Genomic DNA, 17,311 nt, shown 5'->3' on the forward strand with positions numbered 1-17,311 from the left:
TGTATGTATGAGTTTAAACATGCTGACTTGTTTGTTAAAGAAGCAGGTGATTGTGAAGGAGAACTGACTTGTCTCAGGCAGCACCCCTGATCTCTCTTCCTGTGCATTATGTAACTACAGCGTGCTCGAATGTCATGCAGTTCGTTGTGCTAGTGGTGAGTGTGCACTGTTGTTTTTTTATAACTTTTTTTAAAAAAAAATTGACAAGCTAATAAACTGCTTTGACGGTGGTTGTTTAGAGGTGAAAGGGTTCAAATCTTGAAATCAGAGTTGGGTGTTGCTTGTTTTCAGTGAGGAGGCTTCATTTCAGACACATTGGATTTTTTTTTACATTGTAAAACCCTCAGCATGGTTGAGATGGGTCATTTGATAGTGCTGCTAACAAAACAATGGACAGCACCTTTGTCTACATCTGATTACAAAAAAAAAAAAAAATAAGAGTGAACCTCATGTGTACGTGTCAAGAGTCCAGTATGTCCTGCCTGGCTGTTCATGTTTTGGCTGGAGCAGAGGGTTTAAGATGCCAGCCTTTTTGTTGCAACTGTGGAATCACGTCTTGTGTGTGTCCACATGTTTTATATTTTTACAAACATACAGAGGGGGCAGGGGGCAGGGGGTAGAGGGGGGGCCTGGGCAGGCAAATGCAGGATATGGGTCTCCAAGATGTCAGTGAGTCACTGTCATATCCTCCTTAGCTCATTGGCCTGATGCTCAGAGAGTCACCCACAAGCTATTTGTATTGGAAATAGCTGCGTAGTTGTCACGGACGTTGTTTATCCATGGTGGATTGCTCACTGGTATGCAAGGCACCAACTGAGGTATTGTGATTTCTGCTTTATTTTATTTTGTCATTAGTTTCCTTGTTTTGCGCTCCAGTGGCATAGCAGAGCATGTTATAGAAAAACAGAATTTGCATCAACCTCACTTAGATAAACAGCAGCAGCTGTATAGATAGCAGACTTGAGTAAACATTTCAGCAAGAATATTTTCTGTCCTCACTGAACCAGAATAAGCACCCACGTTTTAGAAAATTGAATGGCAATGCATAACAAATGATCTGGGTACTTTTTTTTTTTTTTTTTTGTCCTCCTCCCCTTCTTCGCCCATTCTTTTTAGAGCGAGTTTGCTTCAGCTTTGACGTGTATCGGCAACAATCGTGGAGGTTTTCTCTGCTGCCCTCTCACCTGTCTCGCAATTTTTCTTCCTTGTATTAGTTTTTCCGTGAGTTCTCCAGACTGCATTAGTTCTGGTATCTTTGAACACGTGCGATTGTTATCGCAGTCGTCAAAGTCTTGTCAGTGATGCACAGTGGTTGAGCAGTGGGCTGTTATCTGCGCGAGCAGATAAGGAAGAGATCGTCTGTAGCCGCTGCAGTTGTGTTGTCGTGTTTATGTACACGTGGCAGGCCTGTTTATGTGTGTTTTGTTGATAAAGATTGGATTTGCAAGTAGAGGAAGGTGTCAATTTAAAGTGAACCCTAGGTCAGTTAACGTGACCGGGCGAGAAAACATGCCCGCGTCCAGCGACACTGCAGTGAATACCAGTTTTACAGCTCTGCACTGTTGTTTCAAGATGCGTTGATTTCTTCATTTACCATCTCTGGCCAAAAGACAGCCAACATGTCTACTTTATAAGCAAGCCGCTGGTTATTATATCCTACAAATTGTGTGTGGCGTAAAAGAGTAAATTCAGTCGCCATTCAGATGTGCACGAATATATATATATATATATATATATATATATATCCCAATTTGAAAACGTCAGGAGCCGTTTTGATACAGAGGCAGCGGACAGGGTTGATAAATATTTCCAAATTGGATCAGCTTATTATTTCACCCAAAGCGACTCTGAAAAGCAAATTGGATACAGAAGGGGATTTTATTTGCAGCTTCTTCGGATGGTTGCGTTTGGAGATTTACTTCAGCTATTCATGAGGCCAGAACAGCCCACGCTACGCTCCCCCTCCCATCAGCCACAGTTGTGTGATTAACATCTATTTCCAATATAATCAACCAAAAGTCTTGATGCTGTTGTGCCATTTAAGCATGCATCTAATCTTGTTGTGGGTTGTACCCGTGCGGCCCCCCATGCTAGATAGTTGGCTTTCATTAGGGATTGTAGGCCTGTAGATGAGAGTACAGTATCTGGGCAGTCAAAAACCTTACTGTATGAAGGAAGCGACGCTGACTAATCTTCTTGCCTAATAGCACTACATCTTTGTATTTCACTTCCATGCAGCAAATAAGGTAAACGGAATCTACTCGCCGGAGAGCTTAGTCCACTTCCTTAAATTGTAGTATTGAATGGAAAACGTTAAGTCAGTAACTGCTTTGTGGGGGTGTAAGGTAAGTGTTTGGACATATGCCATCGGTCAGAGCCCTGTTTGATAATCTGCATTCTCACAGTGTTTGTCACCTCCATTCATCCCACATGGTCATTAGCTATGGAGGAAATAAGGACACAATGAGCGTGGCTAACAATGAAGAGCCCCCAGTATAAAATGTGGCACAAAGGTCAATAAGACGATTCCCTCTGTGCACACTATCAAACTCTGGATATGTGGCTATTGGTTCCTGATTGCACGCCAGTTTCAGTGGCTAAATCTGACTAGCAAGGCTTCATCCGGGACCTTAACTGGAAGAAAGGTCAATTCCCATGATTTCCCACTTAAAAATATCAGCGCGCATATTGTGTTGGAAAGCAGCTGGGGGCTTTGTTTGACGGACTGCAAACATCTGCGTTTCACATCTATGTGATGGGGAACGGAGGTAGTGTTTGTTTTCGGGCCCTGCGCCATGAGGAAGTGGAGTTTTTTTTTTTTTTTTCCTTAAGAAAGAATAACAATGTTAAGTGTGTCTCTTAGTCTCAGATGAAATGGATAAGTATATTTTTAGATTCAATTAAAGTTATTTCCTTTCCCATTTAGCATGACGACAATATCGCTTGACAGGATGCAATAAATGGCTAAACATCTGATTATTAGATTCTCTTTTCTTTTGCCAATGAAAGTCTTTCTGGACACTTCTTCCTGCTCAACACCTAACGTGACGCCAGCAGGGAGGGGAAAATGTCGAATAGACACTTGTTGCCTTGTAGCTGAGTGTGACAGAATTCTCAGTACAGTGTTTCTGCTGAGCATTGTGGGAAATTATGTTGTCATTCTGACCCCCTTGTCACCACTTGTGTAAGATTGCAATCTAGATTTGCATGCGTGCTTCTGAACTAGTAAGACGGTGCAAGACTGGTTGGCTTGGAATCTGTAGTTTTCCACTGACTAGCACAATGTGATCCTGAAATTCAGACAAGCCCCAATAATAGACAGCCTTTCTGCTTTCCATCAAACCCCGTCTCGAAACCAAAACACCAAGATTTCGCACACATCAATGACTGAATACTAATGGCAGATATTTTTAACTTGGTTTCCTTTCCTCTTGCAGCATTTGAAGATGATGCGATTGCTGTTCCTGTGTCTGCTTCTTCTGCTGCCAGCTGCTGCTGGTAGGTTCTCATCTCTGTGACGCTTTCAGGAGATAAACATCTAATCAGGGCCCGAGCATCCCTGCGCCGAGATGTTCTCTTCAACTAGCTACATATGTGACGTGTGCCGCACGGTTAATATATGCTTGTGCAGTTGAATTTCACAACAACCTGAAAGAGAAGTTGCGACTGTTCAAACGCGGATAAGAATAGCATAAAAAAAAAAAACATGCAAAGCAAAATTAGCAACAGTATTCCTGTAGCTGTGCTTTCTTTGTAAAGAAGATGTCAGAAAAGAACAACAGGTAGACTTCACCAGATGTACTATCGCTCAAGTCTGTGTATATATTCTCTAAATATGCACTTCTTTTTTTTTTTTTTGTTGCAGCTGCATCAGACAATGAAGGATCAGGTGATGATGGTACGTAATTCATATTTTGAGTAAAATTCAAAAGGACAGTAGCACTTACTGAAGCCTTTCATTTTCCTGGGCACAGTTCACAGATATTGGAAAGGACTGCAGCAGGTCATTTACATGTGATGTCTGCATGATGTAAATTTAGGGATAAAAATAAAAATTCAAAAGAATTTAACGTGAAGCAGCATTCAGGTTAACTGTGATGCCACACCCGTATGCAACAACAAATATTATATTCCCTCGATGTGTTCAGGTCATTGGCTTGTTTCTAAATGTTTCTTATGCTATTATTACCATTCCAATATTCCTCTGTCGTTGCCGTTATTTTGACTTCAGAATGAGTTTGGATAGAATATCATGTCGAATGGAATAACTTCAAAACATAATGTAGTTTCATAATGCAGCCTGCTAGGAAAATAATAGAATATAATTTTCCTCCGGCTTTCATCCTCCTCCACCTCCACATTTTTATTCACTTTAAGTGCAAAATAAGAGCTGTGTGCTCTTGTGAAATGATTCGCATCTCTTTAATGGTGTTTCTTCTTCATTTAGAGTTTTGTTATTTACTCACAGCTTTGGTCATTTATTTAAGGAGTTTTGTGTTTGCAGTTGTGTTACTGTCTTCCCTTTTAGATTTATCATATATATGGTTTTGGGTTTCTGTGTACAGTATCGATTTTTGTTTATGGTTTCATTTTTTATTTTTTGCTCTCGGACCTTTTAGCTCTAAACTGCCTTCATAAAGCCCCCAGTCAATGGTGTTGCTGAAAGATTAAAGGTGCTGTCCTGACTGTTGCACAATAAAATAACTCTGCACAAACTTGCTTTGTCCTTATTTCACAGATGTAGATGACGAGGATTATACCCAGATGCCTGGTGAGTTTATTACCTAAGTGACCAAGAGTGGATAGACAGGTGTAGCTTCTTCACTTCTGTAGGCACACACTGTAATGGTGGCCGTCCAGAGGAGAGTGTGTGAAGGTTAAGGCCTTCTGTAATTATTGTCAGTAGGTCAGCATTGTGTGTAGCGTATTCTAGTCCAGTGAGATGTGTGAAGGGCTGTGGCCCCTGTTGGCTTTTACCTCCCCCCAACCATTAAGCACTGAATAGAATCAATTAGCTCTCCAGAGAGGCCCCGTGGATTCTGCTGAAAGGCCAATGAACACGTCGACATCTCCGCCGTCCTGTCGGTCATCTAATCAACATTGGCATTCTCATTCTCTCTCCGCGCCTCTCTCTGTCACTCCTCATCTTCGCTTTGATGGACATTTGATAGAATTACAGATCTGTTTAGAGCGGGGCTGCAGCCTGCCTGCCTGCTGTTGGAGAAGCAGCATTACTGCAAACGGCCACTATACCACTGGAGCCTCGATCACCTCACTTTCAGACACAATCACATAGATGTTTCTTTTCTTTTTTTCCAGTTTTATAAAATGCATTGTAAATATCGCAGGCAGCACACACGTCAAAATGTTTGAAGAATGTCTGAGAATAGCAAAACTTGCTAAACAGTTTTCTCACGTTGATTTCAGGTCGTCGTGGCAACGATGATTTATCTGCAGATAAAGCTACAGGCGCGGAGGACAAAGGTATTTTAATTATGATTTTGTCACGTACAACAATGAATTCAAATGTCTTCCATATCAGCGTCTATGAATGACGTATGGAATTATACACTGATATCAAGGTAACTTGACTTGTCTTTCAGATGAGATGACCCTGATTATCATCGTTGTTGCTGCAGTTGTGTTGGCTCTTTCAGTCGCAGCAGTTGTCTGTAAGTATCCTGAGCTCTGTTGAGGCATAATGTAGTGAAATGTGAAATACTGCTCGTTACATTCCCACAGTTTGACAAATGCACTAAGTGCTGTAAAGCCCTACGGTGCTTGGCCAGAATCACTGTTGTCCCTGTGTGCCTTGTGAAACTGTTAATACCTTAAGCAAATATGAACTTTTCCCTTGTGAAAACATGACCTTTTTACAATTTTGTTTTTTTCTCACTTGCAGCCTTAGTACTAGTAAGACGCCATATGCAAAACCGGCAGCAAGGGTAAGGACAAATTACCAGAGTTATATTTCCTTTGTGTCTTTTATATCTATGTACATCACTGTCACGCTCAGCAAGATTTTCATGATTTTCATCATGGACTCGGTACATATTGTGTCTGTGTCCTACTGAGACACTCGTTTCACGTTACGCTAAGTCAGCTGCCGAGTGACGGAACCAGTTTGATGGGTAACAGCTTTTCTGCTGCGTTGCCAAATTGCCCCACTTCATCCAACTCGTGAACCAAGTCATGAGCATCTAAACCAGTGAAAAACACTCAACTGAAAAAAAAACACAACTGGCATCCACCCACTTGAGCTTGTCTCGACTCGTACAGCAATTAGTATTACAGCCTGAGTGCTCCCCACCTATCCATCTTAGTCCTCAAACAATAGCCTTAAGACAGTGCCGCTGGGCCTGTATGACCGAATGGGACAGGACCTGACCTGTTCCAAAGCTTACCTCATAAGCCCAGCTCTGAGTAGACAATTCTACAGCGAAATAAAACTACCAGGAAAACATGTACCTGGTCTCATGACAACAACCAGCCAACGGCAGTCAGACAGCAGAACAGCCTAAACCAGTTATACAGAAAGGCACTCACTTTGCACATGGCCTCCCCGCCACACTTTGTGTGTTTAACAGTTGTAGGGAAGCTTTTTGCAGAGTAATCAGCCTCTTTTGTTCTGGAGGTGCAGTATAACATGACTTGTGGGTTGGGTCAGAGGTGTTATGGAGTTCAAATCGAGCTCCTGGGATCTTTAAGCAGTGGGAGACGAGCCTTTGTGGAGCAGGCACCCAAGTCAATCTGCATGGGTTAAATTCCTCTGCAGGATTAGAAGCAGCCTCTCGGGCTCTCAGTGCTGACTGATCGTTCTGTGAAAAGAGGCTTAATCACACAGCAACCCCTGGCTTGTTGGATCAACAGTGCCTTGCAAGGTTTATAAGTCCCACCTGGGGATGAGCTGTGTTTTTGAGGTAATGGAGTCACCGTGCACCTGTCAAAGCCCTGCAGCACCACGCAGACGTACCAGTTCCTGCAATCCGCCACACAGTGATTGTCTTTATGCTAAAAAGCTGAGAGAGAACTTTATAATACCTTAAGCATGACTGTTGCTTCTGCCCCGTCTCAACTCATACCCCCTACTGTGGTTTTCATCCTCTCTCTTCAGAATCTACTCTGTTCCGATCGAACAAGACCAGAAAGGTGCCATCTAGTTCCTGCTGGAGCATCGGCCCTGTAACACACAGGCAAGAGGAGAAATGCATCTGGCTATGTTCTCTCCGACCCTTTCACTCAGGACTTCTTTGCACAACAGCCAGCTTATCACTGTTCAGTTCATTGCTCACTCCTACACAACCTCCTATACACGTGTAACATATGTAATATGTGTTGTTGTTTTTTTTTCTCTTTTTACTGTTGTGTACTTTGTCTTTGTCCCAGCCGTTTGTACTCCACATACACACAATTTAGCCTGGGACATTTGGAACACATTCAAACCTAATTGGATTCTATTTGAGGAATCCAAATCAAAGCCACTGAATATGGCTTGAAGCTTCTTTTGTTAAAAGGGATAATTTAGCACAGCCAGAGCTCCCCCTTTTTTACTGCCTGAAACAAGAAATTATTCCCACCAGCTTTGCAGTGAAACCGTATTTGCGTTTGATTTGGTACATGTGGAACAGACCTGTCTGCAAGAAATGGTCGTTGAGTGAGGCAAACCAATGCTAATCCACACTAAGCCAGCCCAACGCTCACCTCATTTCCGTATTCACATGTCTGACATCTTCTGTTCCTGGCCCATTAGGAATGACAGGAGGCAACGCAATAGGAAGATAAAAACCTGCTCCCTGTCTTTTCAGCCTGAGTAAAAAAGAACAAGTGGAAATAGTCAGTGCGAACACTTTCTTGCATTGCTGCAAATTAATCAGCCACCATGAACGATGATGTTTTCTTTTCCGACTCTCTTTTTCGTTTTGAAAGGCTTTCACTTTAGTCTCGCAGGTTGTAAATAGCTCTCTGAACGCTGCGGAGAGTTAGATTAATGCCTCCCACACTGGTAGAGAGAAGCTCGGTGGAATGGATGGATGAAATCTCCCAAATTAAATAAAGTGGGATGATTGGGGAAAATAACAACAATGCCTTTCTTTCATTCATATGAAACATGAAGGCTTCTCTGATTTCAGTCAAATGAAATCAATCATGCTGTGTGGAGGAAAGATTTCTATCCAAGAACTGAAGGCACCGGTTGCCTTATTTGTTTGCCGTCAACAAAAGGGTTAAAGTGGAAGGGGACTTTTTTTTTTGACATGTCAGTTTTTCATTTGGAGTCAATAACACTGGAAAGGGCTACACGGAGTCTAACGCTGGATTTGTCAAAGCAGGATATGACTTTGCTCCCCCACTAAATCTTGCAGCTAATCTAGCCACCGGGGGTAGGGCTTGGTTGCCGTCCAGCCGCCGTAAGAGTAAAAAATTGAGAAGTCGCGTCTTAATCAGGGTGGTACAGTTACTGCTGGTCTGTGCTGAAGTGCCATACATAACTTCTCTGTTCCGTTTTTTTTTTTTTTTAGTGTCTTTAAGTGAGCACTGTACTATTTCCCAAAAGTGTAGCATTGCCCAACAAGCCTTCAATGAGTGTCTGCATTTCAAAGGGGGGACAATTTGACAAATAAAAAGCAGTTCAAAACATTTCAGTGTTTTTCAGAGAGAAAAAATATACAGATAGATATTTATATCTATATAGAGACATGTCTATATTGATATATATCAATATAGAGATATATTGTGTGTGTGTGTGTAGCCTTTCTATTCATATTTACTGATACCATTTCTGATGGAAAGTGCAGCAACATTCGGTCTTCTCTTTGACAGCACGTTTTCCAAAATATAGAAAGAAAACAGACTTGTGCAGAAATCCAAAAAGAGTAACTGGTTAATCATCCACTCTGGCAACCAAACTCTACTCTGTCACTCCCTTTTGTAAAGCCACTCTGTCGTGACACTACTCATGTATAGTAAAGCAACACATGTAGCTGACAAGCTTATATCTGTCTCAAAGTGATGTATGTGGAAACGTTATTATTATCATTTTTTTTTTTCATTTTTGAACTGACAGATTCATCAACTGTCAGGGCAAATGTCATCGTCTGTCCATGCAATTATTCTAGCTTTTTTTTTTAATATATTGTATGTATCTACAGATTTACTAAGCTATGAATTTGCATTGTGTCTTTTTAGGGACAAAATACTATATTTGGAAAAGGGGGGGATTTTCACATACTTGGGTAGGAATCGGTTATTAGCCAAAGAATTTGATGTAAAATATTTGCATTTTAGCGTCATAGCAGCAAAGAAAGTTTAAATTCGGCCTTCGTTCATGTATGCACTTTTTAAAATCTAGATTCACTCATGAGTATTTTTGTGCCGTTGACAGCAAACATGGTTTCTCACCCTTTAATAAAGCAAAGCATGTAATACATGTCCTGGTATCTCACAAGAAAACACTTGCAGTAGCTGACGTGTTGCTGATGGTGCATCAAATCCGTAAACCTGTTTATCAGAAATTGGTTCTGTTTGCACGGCTGCATTCACCTTGGTTACCAGGTGGAACTGGGAATACTACTGTATATTGTATAGCTACGCTGAACTCTGGATTGTGTTTCTTTTGACATTAAATGTGTCATAAACTTTGCTTGGACTCGCCCCGTTTGTTGTTTGTGTAATTCTGATTCCATATGGATGCAAAGATAGAGTGCCAGTGGATGCTGTTTAATCTAGGGCTTTACTTGCTTACAAGCATAGCGCCACTAAGAAGCTTAGACGCTCATACTAAACCTCAGATTTTATTGATATTACAAGGGTAAAGACCGTGCGGGAACTAACAGGAAGAGGAAGTGAACCGGCTATCTTTTTTATATCCTCGCAGAACATTGAAAAGCATGTGAGATTGTCCAGTATGACATGGCTGAGTTATACCTCATAACCTTTTAATAATAATCCCAGCTGTGAGGCTCCGCCTGTGGCTATGCCACTGGTAACAAAGGTCAGTGGGCCTGCCTAATGGGTGAAGGTGTGATTAAAGCATGAATCATTGTCTTCATTATTTGCCAAGTTAAATAATCGCATTTTAGTGCGGTTTCACCAACTATAGAAATAAAACTTGATAAACAGATGATGGATCCACTTTGTTTCCTGTATGTTTATTCAATGTTTTTTCTATGACATGGTTACTAAGCAGCATATAGTCTCTCAGTCCACATGCAAAAACACGCTGCCAGGTGTTGGTTGAGTGTTTTTCTCTTGATGGTTTCTCTCCCTCTTTCTCTCTCTCAATACGGCCTGGGAAATAAGCACAAGCACTTTCTTAGCAATATATCTATCAAACATAAATACAAGGAGAACAATGTGGTGCGCATTTGGTCTGCTACCATCTTGCCCAGCAAATAGCTTAATCATAATCATTTAGATCTATTTATCATCGCAGAGATTTCAGTCAGCATTCTGTCACGCCATTATATGTCTGAAGTGACTGATTGCTTGCCATACGTTATCCGGCAGCCTGATATAAATTACTTATAAAAAATCGTTTGACTGCACTTGCCCGGCGTAACTTTACAACCCTCCATGCACAGGCTGCAGCTTTGTTTGTTTGATTCTTTTAAACACCAGCATATAAGTTGAACATTAGCTGCAATAAATCCCCAAAAAAGTAAAGGTTACTGCTTTACTGCTGTTCATGCTCACCTTGACGCCCTCTTGCGACACCTGGGCAGCCGGCAAACTTTTCCGCCTACGGTCAGAGGTAAGCAAACAAATGAGCAGTTGTGGCCGAAGAGAGACAAAACACAAAAATGGCTTTCGGCTTTTCGGATACTTACAGCTAATGATCATTATGCCCAAGATAAAGAGGACTGCAGCAATAGCCAGTCCGGCATATCGCAGGGACTCATAATCTGGACATGTGGAACACAAAACAGTCAAACACCGACAACAAGTAATAACATTAAAAAAAGAAAAAAAACAAAAACAGCCAAGAGTAGCTTCTTACCATAGGTAAAAGCTTCATCCCATTTTGGATCTATATAAAGTAAATGTAGAAAAGTATTGACTTAAGTTTGACAACAGAGGAAGCATCAACAGGAACAAAACAGAGGAAGGATCACTGGGGGACAACTGTCAGAGATGGCATGACTGATCTACAGGCCGGGCTGACATGCTGCTGATGGTGTATCAAAAACCCTATCTATGTTAAGCCAGCGCAGCATGAGGACGCAAATATCTTATCTCTTCTTGCATGAGGTACAATCAAGCATTACTCTGTTGGCAAGAGAGGAAGTGAGGTGCTCTGTTCTAACTCTGCGCCATGGGTTTTGTTTGCAAGACAGGGAATTGTGATACTGTCAGCCTGCCGCGAGATAACAATAAAAACGCAATGCCTGTGGCATTTAAGGTAACAACAAGTAGGGAGGGAAGGAAAAAAAAAAAAAAAAAGAGGAAACGTTACCCCATTTAACAGCTAGAGAGGTCCCTTTGGTGGTATATTTAGCTCCAGATGGAGAGGGTGTCACTGTGGATGGTGAAAAATAAAAGTGAAAACATTGCTTAGTCATTTTTTCAGTTTTCTACCCTCTTTCCCCTTTGTATCCAATATTTATATAGTCTAATATTTATAATACACAAGTTTATAATTCGATGTTTAACTCAATTTTTAATTGAATTTCTGAATATTTCAGCGGCACGGCTCTCAGAGGAAATTTAGGCTGACACTTCGTAAAGCATATCTGCACTCTCTCCGTCTCTATCACTCTGGTTCTCTCTTTTGCCCCCAGTGCTGTGAAGTGCAGCAGAGATACTCCTCCACATATCTCAAAATGGATGGGGGAGTTTAACATTTTTTTTTTTAATTACCCCGTAATTAGTTGCAATGCCGCCTGCGATGGGGAAAGTGTAACGCGGGCCTTTTCTGTCGGTGTGAGTTGACTTCAAAGTTTGCTGGAGCCAACCAAACTCAATGGCTCCACCAACTGGATGTTTAAGCATGCGAGGGAGAGGGAGAGACAGAGAGAGAGAGAGAGAGAGAGGATTGTTACCTCGAGCTGGTGTAGGCTTTGGTTGTGGAGCTGATGTCACCTCTCTGGAAGCTAGAGGGAAGGACGGAGATGAAAATTACATCAAGTTTAAGGAAACTTGTGTTTCGTAAGGACACAAGAGATTACCTTTTGTCGTGTTAATTGCCAAAGTTGTGGCGTTGATAGAGTTTCTTGTGTCAGAGCGCTGGCTTGTGGTTTGTTCGGCAGGGGGAGTATTGAGGGAGGAGTTAGCATCTCTGGTGACTCTGGTTTCCACTCTTTGTTCTACAACACACAGAACGTACGTACAACAGATGAGACTGAAAGACGTGACCTTTAGATAGATAGATAGATAGATAGATAGATAGATAGATAGATAGATACTGTACCAGTGAGAGTTGTGAAAGTGGATACCATGCTGGTGCTCCCATGCTCCTTTTGATCCGCGGTTGTGGGAGTCTGAGCCCTTGACACTGTGGGAGAAAAAGACCCATTCTAATCACCGAAAACACAAGTCCGACGAAACCCCACAGCGAGGCCTCGATACAGTCCACTTTACAGGAGGAACAAAGCCTGGTGTTGTTTATGCCAGTGATTTTCTCAAACAACGCCGTGATGTATTCCTGGCAGAGGCCAGACTTCAGAATGTGTCTGGCCATGCAGGGGAGAGAGGCCTGCAGATGCACTGAGTATGTCACAGTAATAGTCCTGTGAGTGGGGCTGTGAGGCAGCCTCCGGACCACAACAGAGCTGGTTTGTTGTGCGAGACTAAACAGGACAGAAGGGCTGTTGTCTGTTTACCCACTCAGCACCTTCCAATTAGTCCTAAAACTCTACAAGACCTCCACTTTCTTGCTGTGATTCTAACCATTTGATGAACCCATATGGCAGCACTTGAGCGCGTATGTGATGATTTATAGCCGAACGTGTCAAATAAATTATGTGCACATAAAAAAGCCTTTTGTTTACACTGTAAAGTCATTGGTTTTGAGCGAGCATATATTGTTCATATATTGAACACAACTTTATTCTAACGGGTTTTCGGGGTTAAAGTAAACAGCTTACAGATCATGAGACCATACATCTTGGATACATAATCTCTATGTAGCATATATGCATCATACAAATATTCTTTATCCAGATGCATGTATGGATTGAAAAGCTTGCCTCTGATTCTCTCTTCTCCTTCTCTCTGCCTGGCCGGCCTCATGGCAATGAGTTTGGTTCTGCTCAAGGTTTCTTCCTATACAAAGGGACTTCTTCTCTGCCACTATTACCTTTCCGCTTACTCTGGGCTCTTGAAACTTTCTTTTTTTTTTTGTTATTGTTATTGATGTTATATTAAAAAAAAAAAAATGAATCAAATTCTGTGGCTCTGGGTGAGTTTGGTCAAGTACATTCACACAGCCATTTACCCGGTAGGTTAATATAATAAATATCAAGATTTCTTTAAATATTTTTTTTATGTTTTTTTTGTTGGTGATGTACTAAATTGTCGTACCTATTAAGGCTTCTAATCCCCAAGCGGTATCCCGGAGAAACCAAACACAACATTTGAAATCGGAAATAACACACTCTGCTTCTGCTTCTTACAAATGTTTGGCAACAAATACACCTCTGCTAATGCAGCTCTGGCGGCGTGGTGCCTGATGTCTGCTGCTGTATTACACTTGACTGTCGTTTCTGTGGAAGTCACAATGTTGAGTCACTTTCCTGAATTTAGGGGCTTTCACTATTACTGCAACACCTGCCTCAGTTCGTGCCACACAAGTAACAGTAACAGCTTTAATGCTATTTTAATAATCCTCAAATAATCTTCTAGCCATATCGATTAAAACACAAAGGTATATGTTTTTTTTTGTTTTTGTTTTTTTTTACTCTATCTCTCTGTGATTGGTGAGCACAATAATTCAATTTCTCACTTTAACCTCAGTTGATATCAAGTGCCTTCACAAATAGTCAGTTCAGTCTTCACACTGTTCACACTCACCACTTAACACGAAGAACAGAGTCAAGAAGGCCCAATAAATCTGAAAGAAAAAGACATTTCATGAGGATAGGATGTGAGACACGGATTCTGAAAGTGCAAAGCAGGTTGCATCTCATAGGTTGTGTCCTGTATTTGTAACACAATTTGGTGCAATAAGATTGAAATAATCTGTTACGTAATCCAGAACCTCTCAAGCAGCATATACAATCGCGTTGTAAATGCATTCGTTACACAGGATTGGAGCTGATGCATTCAAAACAAAATGTCGCAAGCGCACTGAAAACCAGTGTTGATTCATGCAGGGGTTTTTTTTTTTTCTTAAGTCACGGTTATGATCTTGCAATTGTTTTGGCCGGGGCTTGAGTAAATGTACACTAAATGAGAGGATCTGCCTCAATTGTCGAGGCAGATTCACCCTGGAACATTTTGTACGGCGCGAATCTACCCGACAGGAAGATGTGCTCATTGAGGTTAGCACCGCGTGGTTGCCTCTCCTTCCTCCTGTTGCATGCACGCAACGTCACCCACACGCCTCACACGGCCTGACAGAGAACACATTCTTTGTTTGAATGTCAAGGACACTTTTGGTTTGTTTGTCAAAAGCAAGTGATCGAGGCCAGACATTTTGTATGCGACCCTCCCACGTGTGTCTGTCCCGAAGTTTATGCTACTGTAGATTTAACTATATCATAATTTGTATGCTGACACCGATTTATAAAAAAAAAAAGGCAATGGCATTGGAGGATGTGCTGAAACTACTTCTTTTTAACATAATGGAAATCCCGCACCGGTGAGCAGCAGCCTACAAATCAGTGGCAAAATTTACTTTTTCCTCCCCCTCAACATATTGCCTGTAGCTTCAAACAAACAACACTGTATAAACACAAAAGTAAGAAATATGAAATGTGGGGTATTGCATGATTTTATAGCAGCATGGCATGGAGGACCACAAATGCTACAAACAGGTGCAGCCGAAGCAGGTAGGGAGGAAGATGGAAGCCTGTGCCGAGGACTCGGTTTGAATCCACCCCCAGCAGAAAATGAATCTCGATCTTTGACCTATCCTGGTGGCAGCTCATCCTCCGGGCTGGGAACAATGTGACAGGTGAGCGTCTGTGGTCGTCATGAGCTTTGACAGCTCAGATTAGCAGGTCATGCCAATCTTCATTTCACTCCAGAGCATATGTCAAGATGAGGCCTGTTTCCCTTGGGCTGTACAGGCGTCTTCCCCTTCCCCTGGCCTGACCCGCCCGCTTGTTTGTCACATCCAGCGCTCTCACTCACTCTCCCGTCTGTCTGTTCATCCATTTGTCTGTCATCCTCCATCAATCTCTTTTCAGCTTGCTTCACCCAAAACACCCCATCAGCCCTCGGATGTTTAGTCTTTCGCCAAGGCTCTTACGCTTACCTTAGTATCCATCCCGCAAGGTGGCCGAGTCCGGAGATGTTGCCACGGCCTCATAATCCACAACGCTCTGTGAGTTCTGAAAGGCTGATGGAGAAACGGCTAGCCAACCACACCCATGTGCTCAGTGCCACCACTTCCTCATCCAATTGTCTGACGCCTGCTTCACTCTTTCACTCTCTCTCTCTCTCTCTCTCTCTCTCTCTCTCACTCCCACTATTCTCTCGTGACACGGCCTCCTCCAGTTTGCTCTTTGACATCCACATTTTCACTCTTACTTCTCTGTCTGCAGTTCGGCGTCTCCTCCTGTCTTACCCATCCCACTCAGATAACCGCCTCTCTCCATGTTTATACAGCACAAACACTTCTGTCCACACTTTCATTTGTCATCTGTATCCATGTAGCAGTTTCACAAACAAGAAGTGGCGTGAGTGAATTTCATTTTATTGTTTACTTTTAGTGGTGCAGGCTTTCACTGAATGTGTCTGTCCAGTACTACATATATTATGCACTATAAATATCTACTTTTTCAAAGATACCTAAAGATACCTACAATTCTATGTGCAATTAAATATTTATCCGATTTGCTAGTTTTTATAAAAACAGAGTTTATACGACACCTAATTAAAATGCCAATGCTAGAACATGCACCAACTCCATTACACAGAAAATGATTTCCTCCACATTTATCATGATGGATTAAAGCTGTAAGCGATTGCTGCTGCGAACTTCTTTAATCAGTGTTCTTTTTTTTTTTCCCCACCACAGATTTTTTAGCTACTGCTTCAAGGCCACAGGAACGGAGGGGGGGGGGGGCTGTGATTGTGACCCGACAGTCTTACCCAGCTGAGAAGCACAAACCTAGACTGTTAAAGCAGACAAAGGCCGCAATTCATCCGCGCTAGCAGAGGACGCTCTTTGTCCGCGGCGCAGCTCTTGGATCAGCCTTTCTTCTGTTTCATTTCAATTGTTTTTATAATGTAACTATTGACTTTAACAGTAAATATCCTCAAAGCTGTTTGTATTGTCAACGGCTTCCTGGTTCTACTTCCTGGTTAGCAAGTTGTGGATGTAATTCCCTCCACACGTTCATGCAAATGAATGCAAAGAGGAAAAAGGGACTGTATTGTACAGTATCTTGTATCAGATTCTGAGTTAATGATTAATATTTTTTTCCCTTATCATCCTAGAGGGATGTGTGAGTTCAAATGTGCTTAGCTACAAGCAAGAAATACAGCCGAGTACAGGACCTAAAAAGAAAGGGGATATTTATTTTGCTAATTGTATGCCATTGAGCAAAAGGTGAGTAGCGCTTGTGTGAATGCAGATAATCTAATGAAGCACACAAAATCATTAACGAAGAATGAGACTGTAAGAAAGCAGTGTTTTAAAATCCCCAGCTCAACATCTTTTACTCGCATCGGACTCTACATCTCCTTCTTCTTTGTATTACAGGTTTATTTTTACTCTTTTGCTTTCAAGTGGCCTCGGCAGCATACACCGCGGCCAGTATGCTTTCAGTTCTTCTCTTATAATCGTGAACAAAAAAAGCTTTTGTCTCTTTACTCCCTGGTTATCTTTCATGAACTTCTGTGAAAATTCCGCGCCATTGAGGGGCAAATTACGTCCTCATTACTAACAACAGGAGAGCAGAGCCGCAAAGTGAGACGTAATAACCGCCAGTAAAAATCTTGTCCTAATTTGTAAAACCTGCGGTTACATTTGATTTGATTTCTGTTTGGTTCATAGTGAAATATCCGAATAATGAGAGCAATGACGGAGATTGCAGAAATTGGAGTTAAATCTGAGTTAGCTCGCCGCTGGAAACAGAACCTGTTAAAGTGATAACAGCAATATTGTTCAATCTTATATGGACTTTTTTTTTTTTTTTTTGAAAACATG

General features: G+C 41.8%; 2 protein-coding genes across 4 annotated transcripts in view; one reads left to right on the forward strand and one right to left on the reverse strand.

The window, feature by feature from the left end:
• Positions 1-9,637, forward strand: part of LOC311496857 (uncharacterized protein) — an 11,196-nt gene extending 1,559 nt beyond the window's left edge. For 2 of the 3 annotated variants that reach the window (XM_084556867.1, XM_084556868.1), the window contains exons 2-8: positions 3,438-3,498; positions 3,866-3,898; positions 4,739-4,771; positions 5,428-5,484; positions 5,604-5,672; positions 5,903-5,945; positions 7,115-9,637. In XM_084556867.1, coding sequence (XP_084412993.1) covers positions 3,447-3,498; positions 3,866-3,898; positions 4,739-4,771; positions 5,428-5,484; positions 5,604-5,672; positions 5,903-5,945; positions 7,115-7,160 — 333 coding nt within the window. In that variant the 5' untranslated portion in view covers positions 3,438-3,446 and the 3' untranslated portion in view covers positions 7,161-9,637. Of the gene's footprint in view, positions 1-732; positions 819-3,437; positions 3,499-3,865; positions 3,899-4,738; positions 4,772-5,427; positions 5,485-5,603; positions 5,673-5,902; positions 5,946-7,114 lie in introns of those variants that run through there. The other variant, XM_084556866.1, reaches the window with a different exon arrangement.
• Positions 9,638-10,117: 480 nt separating this feature from the next.
• Positions 10,118-15,591, reverse strand: fxyd5 (FXYD domain containing ion transport regulator 5). The gene is made up of 10 exons (XM_084556865.1): positions 15,413-15,591; positions 14,005-14,044; positions 12,404-12,487; positions 12,162-12,299; positions 12,036-12,086; positions 11,450-11,512; positions 10,994-11,023; positions 10,824-10,898; positions 10,690-10,735; positions 10,118-10,284 (listed from the first exon to the last, which is right to left on the reverse strand). The coding sequence occupies exons 1-10, from the start codon at positions 15,464-15,466 to the stop codon at positions 10,275-10,277; spliced, it is 591 nt and encodes a 196-aa protein (XP_084412991.1). The 5' UTR covers positions 15,467-15,591; the 3' UTR covers positions 10,118-10,274.
• Positions 15,592-17,311: the final 1,720 nt, after the last annotated feature.

This window comes from Chelon labrosus (assembly GCF_963514085.1).
Source record: "Chelon labrosus genome assembly, chromosome: 12".
Taxonomy (NCBI): domain Eukaryota; kingdom Metazoa; phylum Chordata; class Actinopteri; order Mugiliformes; family Mugilidae; genus Chelon; species Chelon labrosus.